Genomic DNA, 8,566 nt, shown 5'->3' on the forward strand with positions numbered 1-8,566 from the left:
GACGGTGTTAGTAGACGGTGTTTAGTTGACAGTGCTTAGCAGACAGTGCTTAGCAGACAGTGCTTAGCAGACAGTGCTTAGCAGACAGTGCTTAGCAGACAGTGCTTAGTAGACACATACATTTTGATAGGGCTATTTTCTGGCAGCCAAAGTCAAAAGTGCTCCGGAATAGGCATGCCATATCTTCTTCCTCCTAGTTTTCATCTATAACATATCAGAACTCTTGCTGGGCCAATGAGTCCCTTCGTGTTCTTCATCAATTCTGGATTTACTAGCGGAACTCAAATTGATGATCCTCCCGGAGCCCGTGCACTCAGGCTTGCAATTACTCCGCTGAAACTTTATATCACCAATTTCTGACATACAAGCACTTTTGGCTCAGCAGCGGGCAGGTTCCATGAGCCAATGCCAAAAGCAGATGAAGAAAAAAATCTCAGCTCCTCATGGTGGGTTGAAAAGATCATTTGTTTTTCAAATATCTCAAATCTCGTAGTTGGATGAAACTGAAAGCTTGCGTTTTCGTCCCCTTCCAAAAAAAAAGCTCTCAAATCCATCTGTTTCTGTTCAAGACACCACAACCATGCTTTCTTAGGCTGGGTGCATTTGGCCATCAAAGATCTGGATTAAATTGACTTTTTCTTGTCGGTTAGATTAAGCCAATTGGGCGCATTTACAGGTCTCACGTTTCCGTCTGTCAGCAAAAAGCGGCAACGTGCTAACTCTGAATGTAGGAATTAATTCAAACGCCAATCCATTATAATGCTTTTCAATATTTTTATCTTTCGGTAGAATTCCTTTAGACTTTACGGTGCAGACTCCCAGGTTTTGGGCAAGAGGCAGGTTTACTTCTGAGAAACAAGGTGTAAGCGTTCGGGACTATTTGAACAGAAAGCTTTTGAAGTGATATCCTCCAGCTACATGTGAAATGGAATCAGCTTCTTTTTCTATTATGGCCCCTTAATTCCAGAAGTCTTTATTGCCAATACCGGAGTTAAGCTGATCAGCCGAACATCTCTTTCAGATCTTTGCTCCTTGGCCATGAACTGTTTATCCTGGTACATGACTCGACATGACGACCAATATTTACAGTCCAGATTTTTGGAAACGGGTCCTTAAAAAACTCTTGTATGTTCAATCAGCATGCTGAGAATTCAAAAATTACCCTGTTGAATACATTATAGTGTTTCCTACTCAAAAGAACATTTATCTGATGAGTCCTGTAAAACTATATATTTGTTGCGTGTGTATTTCCAGCTTAATGAATGGAGGAAATACGTCCAAAGAAAAGTTCCAAATAAAATTTGAACATTTTTTATTTCATTACCAGTCGAAGTAATAAGTGGTACAAGAAAATATTTTTATATGTTTATTCGTACGTCTCACTTATTTGCTCACGGGTCAAACGTTCACAAAATGCAAAAAGAGCTTACAAATCTTCGCAATCCATTGGCTCTTCACAATGTGCGCTCGTAAGTTCCTTCTTGAAAAACCCCAAAAAAGAGATAAGCCAGTCTTTTGGGAATGGGAAAAACACTTCAGGTACTCGAGTTACAAAGACACTCAAAATAGAGAAAAAAAACCAGTGTGGCCAGAGTTACGATGTCTCTATACATGCGGCGTTGCGTGCGGCTCAAACATCGAAGAGAAATATTAACATCCATCAAGATGCAGTTTTGAATTATTGCAGAGCCAGGGAAAATCGATAATATCACGGCAACCGTGATTTCTCTCTACTAAGCTAATTTCAGCAATTTAGCAAACTGAAAAAAAAAAAGCACACTTCCATAACACAGTTTTTCCGGTCGCGAGATGATCACTCCACCCGGTAACTCCCCGCATTTAAGGCGCCGGAACCGGCGCGAAAAAAAATGAAAAAGTACGCGACAAGAAAAAAATCCAAGAGAATATTAGGGCCCGTTTCGCCATCGTACCTTATTCTTTTCTCCGACCTATTCAAACCGAAGTAATATTCGTGTAAATTCAACGCCTCTTTCTAGCATTTTTCCTGCCGTGGTCTCTCGAACCTCAAGTTGTCTATCACTATCACGCCCTCGAGAACCAGTGCAAGCAAACATGTTTAAGGCGTCCAACGTTTTGCTCCAAAAAGTGGCGTACAACATCAAGCCTTACAAAAACATGTTGAAGGACCCCTCGAAGAAATACACTGCATTCAAAGGCCCGGAAATCCCAAACAGAACATGGCCCAACAAGACCATCACCAAGGCGCCCAGATGGCTCTCGACCGACTTGAGGGACGGCAACCAGTCCTTGCCCGACCCGATGTCGATTGCCGAAAAGAAGATTTATTTCAAAAAACTCGTGGAGGTGGGTTTCAAGGAAATCGAGGTGTCGTTTCCCTCGGCCTCGCAGACCGACTTTGACTTCACCAGATTTGCCGTGGAAACCGCGCCTGACGATGTGGCCATCCAGGTTTTGACCCAGCTGAGAGAACATTTGGTGCGCAGAACCGTGGAGTCGGTCACGGGCGCGAGAAAAGCAATCATCCACGTGTACTTGGCCACGTCGGACATGTTCAGAGACATCGTGTTCAACATGTCCAAGGAGGAGGCCGTGGCAAAGGCTGTGGAGACCACCAAGTTAGTCAGATCCTTGACCAAGGACGATCCAAAAAAGCAGGAGACCCAGTGGTCGCTTGAGTTCTCGCCCGAGTGTTTTTCTGACACCCCTACGGAGTTTGCTGTGGAGATCTGTGAGGCCGTGAAGGCCGCCTGGGAGCCCACGAAGGAACAGCCCATTATCTTCAACTTGCCTGCCACCGTGGAGGTTGCATCTCCCAACGTGTATGCCGACCAGATCGAGTATTTCTGCAACCACATCTCCGAGCGTGAGAAAGTCTGTGTGTCCGTGCATCCCCACAACGACAGAGGATGCGGCGTGGCCGCTGCGGAATTGGGCGTTATGGCCGGTGCCGACAGAGTGGAGGGCTGTCTTTTCGGCAACGGCGAGAGAACCGGAAACGTGGACTTGATCACGGTGGCTTTGAACTTGTACACGAACGGCGTGTCACCTGAGTTGGACTTTTCCGACATGGAGGAGATCATTGCCATTTCTGAGAAGTGCAACAAGATCCCCACCCACCCTAGAGCACCATACGGCGGCTCGCTCGTTGTGTCTGCCTTCTCCGGCTCGCACCAGGATGCCATCAAGAAGGGATTCCTGAAGGTGGAACAAAGAAAGGCCGCGGGCGACGAGTCCTGGAAAATCCCCTACTTGCCTTTGGACCCCAAGGATATCGGCAGGAACTACGAGGCCGTGATCAGAGTCAACTCGCAGTCCGGCAAGGGCGGTGCGGCGTGGGTCATCTTGAGATCCTTGGGCATGGACTTGCCCAGACAGTTGCAGGTGCAGTTTTCGTCGGTCGTGCAGAACCAGGCCGACCAGTTGGGCCGTGAGTTGAAGACCGAGGAGATCGTGCAGCTTTTCGGCAAGCACTACATGTACATGGGCACATCCACGATCGTGCTTGAAGATTACACGAACTCCAAGACCAAGGAAACCGACAGCAACTCACGTGATATCACTGCCTCGTTGCAGGTTGGTGGCAAGAGTGTGCAAGTCAACGGCCAAGGCAACGGGCCCATTTCCGCGTTCATCAATGCCGTCGCCAAGGAGTTTGGCATGTTGTTCGAGGTGGTGAACTACAACGAGCATTCCTTGGGCACTGGCACGCAGGACAAGGCTGCCACGTACATCGAAGTGTCTTACTTGAATTCCACTGGGGAGAAGGTCACCAGATGGGGATGCGGTGTCGCCACCGACACGAACGAGTCCTCGTTCAAGGCGATCATTGCCATCCTCAATGGCTTGATCAGAGACGGCGAGATTTCCGTTTAAATTTTGGGACAATATGTCTTTGCATAGCGAGAATAGAGACATTCATTGAATGTGCGGTGGGCCATTGTGTTTGGAATCGATTGACACTTTCGCGAGGTTAGCGAGCCTGACCATGTTACAGACCGAGTAGTCAATTTCATTCTGTAGCTAGTTTTTGATTCACGGATTCAGTGCCATTTCGGTTTAGTTTTGGAAGCAAAAGAATCCAAAACCCCACAGTTTCGTTGTGTTTGTTCCAGTGAAGTACTGTGTCTTGACGGCTAGGCAGTATACGAGTTTCCATGAGGAAGAATATCCAAGTGTGGAAAATTGTTATTTGGAGGCACTGAGTGGGTAAGTGAATTTCCCACAATGGATGGTATAACGAGTGGGCAAAACAAAGCTCAGGCATGTACTGTTAGCTGTTCCCATCAAGCACACCTTAAAAAAGAACGCTTTTCATGTCGAATTACTCGCAAAAACTTGGAATCTATAACATGGGTTCCGTAATATGGAGTGCAAGATGATTCGTGCCCACATTCTTCTCATATTCGCTATGTAGCATAATCCTGAAACATATTTTTACTGGGACATGCTGACCTTAACAAGTTATATGGTATGTTTCAAGGCACATTCAGCAAGACTGCGCCGGTCCTTCGCGTGCTGTATATCATTTTGAATACTTGAAAAAACCTGCAAGTGATCTGGGACATTCAGTCCGGTAGTCTCAAGAATCGTTGGCATGCTGCTTTTTCACCATGAATAAGGTGAAACGATTCCAAGTAATTTCGGGGTATCGGATTGTAAGACCAAGAAAGTGAAACCTGTACGTGTTCTTCGGTATGGAAGCAGCACATCAAAGTATTACCATTACATCATATCACACTAAGTATCAAGGCAGAGCATGTGCGTCCGGAGTTTTAGACTTTTTCCTTGATGATCAAATGAGTGCGGTTGGTGCGGCTGAGTGTCCATCTGGGGTATGCTATTTCGCAGCAATAGCACTAGGTCGTGCCGAGCCCATTGGTGGCTACTGGGCAGCTCGATTTGCATTGATGAGGATCACAGGCTCATTATAAACATGGATAGAGCGAGTAGGCGCTATATTTTGATAACATAAAATAGGGCACAAAGACTGGGAAAGTAAATGTGGCTTTATCGCCCAGCCAACAGTTTCCAGAAGATGCTGCTTTATTTTGTCTGGTGAGAGTCCATTCAATTGACCTAGTTCTACTTCGCAGGTCTGTGAATGTGTTTTCAAAGTGCAGACCAGGTACCGCTTCCTCCAGAGCCAGCCGCTTCAAAAACAAAGGAAAAAGAACAACTGGGAATGTAAAAGTGAGTTCCTGATGATGATGCACAACTCCGTCTTTAAATTGTCGTCTGATAAGATTGGAGTGCATATTGAAGAAGTGGACACCACGAGTTCTATGCAAAGAGCACGACAAGATAGAATACAAAACCCGAAACATGATCCCAGAAGGGTCACGTCGCTTCTTTGACAGATGGGCACTAGGAACCATTTGCATTTTCCCGTCCCGTATACGGAGCCCATGCTACCCGAGGCCCTGGCCGTGTGCAGGACCACACCAAATAGTCTCGTGTGTGCACGAAGATTCGCTGCATTTCACACACAAAGGGCCTTAGGTACTTCCCACGCAGACGCAAATACACCGGAAAGCATGCCTCGGGCAGTCCCGGACGCCGCCCGAGCCGCCGGCGGGGCAGCTGCGGCACGTGACACGCACGTGACCCGTTTATTTGACATGTCTCCTGCACACGGGATCCAGGGCACCAGCCCTAGCGGCGCGCGGTGCACGGGCAGCCCGGCCGCACCAGAAGCGGTCTGTCTGCAGGCCAGGGCAGCGCGCTGCTAGCGGCAGTTTTTTCCCTCAAAATTTTCTCCAGCCTAGAGCTCTTTCCTACAGCAGATAAACACCACATAATGTCTGATTTCCAACCAGTAGTTGTCATCGACGGTAAGGGACACTTGTTGGGCCGTTTGGCCTCGATTGTCGCCAAGCAATTGTTGAACGGTCAGAAGGTCGTCATCGTCAGATGCGAGGCCTTGAACATCTCCGGTGAGTTCTTCAGAAACAAGTTGAAGTTCCACGACTACTTGAGAAAGGCCACCAGATACAACAGAACCAAGGGTCCTTTCCACTTCAAAGCTCCTTCTAGAGTTTTCTACAAGGCCATCAGAGGCATGATTCCTCACAAGACCGCCAGAGGTAAGGCTGCCTTGGAGAGATTGAAGGTTTTCGAGGGTATGCCTTCTCCATACGACAAGAAGAAGCGTGTTGTTGTGCCACAAGCCTTGAGAGTGTTGAGATTGAAGCCTGGTAGAAAGTACACCACTGTCGGCAAGTTGTCTGCTGCCGTTGGCTGGAAGTACGAGTCCATTGTTGACCAGTTGGAGGAGAAGAGAAAGGTGAGATCCGCCGAGTACTACGCCAAGAAGGCTGCTGCCGCCAAGAAGATTGCTGCTGCCACTGCCTCCACCGCCGAGTCCGACGCTGCTAAGAAGTTGGCTGCTTTCGGTTACTAAGCGGCATGGCTAATGTTTTTCTCGGTTCCGCAGGGACTGCCTATGTATGTATAGACCCTATATGTATGTATCGCTAATACATCATTGAACGAACGACGGGCGTAGGAGCGGCTGTGCTGGTTTTGTGTTTTCGGGGCCGGCTTCTATGTGGTGGATGCGGCCCTGGCCGCCTCTTCACTTCAGCTTCTTTGCAGCCCTTTAGCTTGCACCCAAAACTTCTTTTTTTTTTTAATGCCTTGGCCGGTTCGATCTGAGCTGTGGCCCGGAAAAGGTGGGGATGTCCGAGTAAAGAGGAGCCTGAGGTTGACTAATTCACTGCAACTTCGGGGAGGGCCCGTTGGTTATTGGCAGCTTCGGACCCATAAGCTTCATCTTTCCGAGCCGGTTTCTGGCAAAGATATATCTCGATTATTCCACTTATTTTGAACAGCCTAATCAGACAAAATTTTCGGGGTATTTGCTGATTAGCAGTGCCCAAAAGCAGCACGTACAACCGTTCATACCTCAGGCTGGAGCAGTGATCATGACATCGAATGCCACGAGGCCCACCAGAAAAACAGAACAACCAAGTATGTCACAACCATGCCCACAATGATGTCACAACCGTGTTCACAATCTTGTCTACAATAATGACCCTGCCATGTCTACAACCATGTCCACAGTTATCTCACAACCATATTCCCAAACTTGTCTATAAGTATGTTTACCACCGCAAGTATGTGTACCAAAAACTAGCATGCAAAAATACCCTGAGTGCTAGACAATGTAAATCGTTTGACTGGGTATTCTCGCCACATGGTGGGAAAACCAACATCCACAACCGAAATCAAAAACCCGAACGCCTATTCGTTCAAAAAATAGGCATATCTGCGGTTCCGGGGAAAACGCCGTTTTCGAAAGCCCAGCTCTGTCAAATCCACCGCTTGATAGTTTTGCAGAATACAAGCTGGGCTGGTCATTTAAAAGTCGGTCACACCACTCACATGACCGGACTGTGCTCACATGCAGTTGTGCAACATCAGACATTCGGCTAAACCTGAGAAGTCGGACAAACAGGTTCGCTTGAGAAACGTTAAATATTTTCTGTTCCACATGAATTTTATGAGCCCCTGTAATCTCACTTTTTTCTTTGAGTCAGCATGTCACCAGTTCATTTAAGTGGGAATAACTATTTTTCTTTGAACAAGTAGAATATTTATAGAGCTGATGATTATTGGAAAACGTGTAGAAATGCGCATTTTTTAATGAAATAGACATCTCATTGATGTAACAAAAAAATAAAAAAAATAATTATTTCGAGACAGCTGTCAAACATGTACATTTGGGTCGAAAAAAGCTTGATGTTTAGGTAAATTCACGGCCTGAATTTTTTTTTTGGCACGTATCTGTGGAGGTATAAATAATACGTCAACCATTCTTCGCACAAGTCTCTTGTGGCCGCTTTACTTGAAAGGTTTTTTAGTAAATCTATTGTGAAAAAAGACAAAAAAAAACCACAGAATTACTTACGGAAAACCTTTGAACTTCAAATACGTCGGCTCATTCCTCTCTGTAAATGGCCTGAATAATCCTCTTGGCAGCATGATTACTGATTTATATTCCGTATGCCAATACTAGGATAAGTCTTCTGTAATAATCTTTCTTTTGTAGATTCATCTAATCGCTTCAACTCACATATTTAAAAAAAACCCCAGAAATTCTCGTCCTGCGCTCGCTTTGCCTTCGAGTGTACCATGAAGATCGTGGTGATGAGCCAATAAGACTATCATTTGCGATGGTATTTGTCAATTTTAACAATACAGAGAGCATTGTCCTTGCATAAAGGTGACACGCTAAACAAGATGATTTACCATTTCAGGGAAAAGAAGTCATTGACGGCGCCAAAATTTCAACTCATAGGTTTGACAAAATTGAGCTCTTGCCACCAGTGTTTGAAATTTTTACAGTTGATGTAGAGGTGGCTAAAGAAGGCGTAGTGGCGTCTCCATTTTTGAAGACTTGCATGGGAAAAGGTGTCATAAATGAGTCAGTCGTGGTACAAATCGATGGACATATGATCCGAAATTAAAGTGATGGAGGAACAATACATCGTAACGCTATGTATTCTTTTTTTTCTTGGTACAGTCATCTGATTAAAGGGGAAAAACTATATAGATAATATATATATATATATATATATATATA

At 45.8% G+C, this 8,566-nt stretch overlaps 3 protein-coding genes across 3 annotated transcripts; all 3 read left to right on the forward strand.

Annotated features, from left to right (window-relative positions):
- Positions 1 to 2,073: 2,073 nt before the first annotated feature.
- On the forward strand, positions 2,074 to 3,855 carry LEU4 (2-isopropylmalate synthase; the record flags this gene model as incomplete). Its single annotated transcript, XM_018857401.1, has 1 exon — positions 2,074 to 3,855. One exon carries the CDS (start codon positions 2,074 to 2,076, stop codon positions 3,853 to 3,855), a length of 1,782 nt encoding a protein of 593 aa, XP_018711527.1.
- Positions 3,856 to 5,779: 1,924 nt separating this feature from the next.
- Positions 5,780 to 6,382, forward strand: RPL16A (60S ribosomal protein uL13; the record flags this gene model as incomplete). Its single annotated transcript, XM_018854031.1, has 1 exon — positions 5,780 to 6,382. The coding sequence occupies one exon, from the start codon at positions 5,780 to 5,782 to the stop codon at positions 6,380 to 6,382; it is 603 nt and encodes a 200-aa protein (XP_018711528.1).
- A 266-nt stretch (positions 6,383 to 6,648) lies between these two features.
- On the forward strand, positions 6,649 to 7,587 carry METBIDRAFT_171217 (uncharacterized protein). Its single transcript, XM_018854694.1, has one exon. The coding sequence runs from the start codon at positions 6,916 to 6,918 to the stop codon at positions 7,414 to 7,416; it is 501 nt and encodes a 166-aa protein (XP_018711529.1). The 5' UTR covers positions 6,649 to 6,915; the 3' UTR covers positions 7,417 to 7,587.
- Positions 7,588 to 8,566: the final 979 nt, after the last annotated feature.

This window comes from Metschnikowia bicuspidata (assembly GCF_001664035.1).
Source record: "Metschnikowia bicuspidata var. bicuspidata NRRL YB-4993 chromosome Unknown METBIscaffold_3, whole genome shotgun sequence".
NCBI lineage: Eukaryota > Fungi > Ascomycota > Pichiomycetes > Serinales > Metschnikowiaceae > Metschnikowia > Metschnikowia bicuspidata.

Bases quoted from the DNA above. Each gene is read 5' to 3' on its own strand.
- METBIDRAFT_171217 (XM_018854694.1), top strand. From the start codon at position 6,916: ATGCCACGAGGCCCACCAGAAAAACAGAACAACCAAGTATGTCACAAC.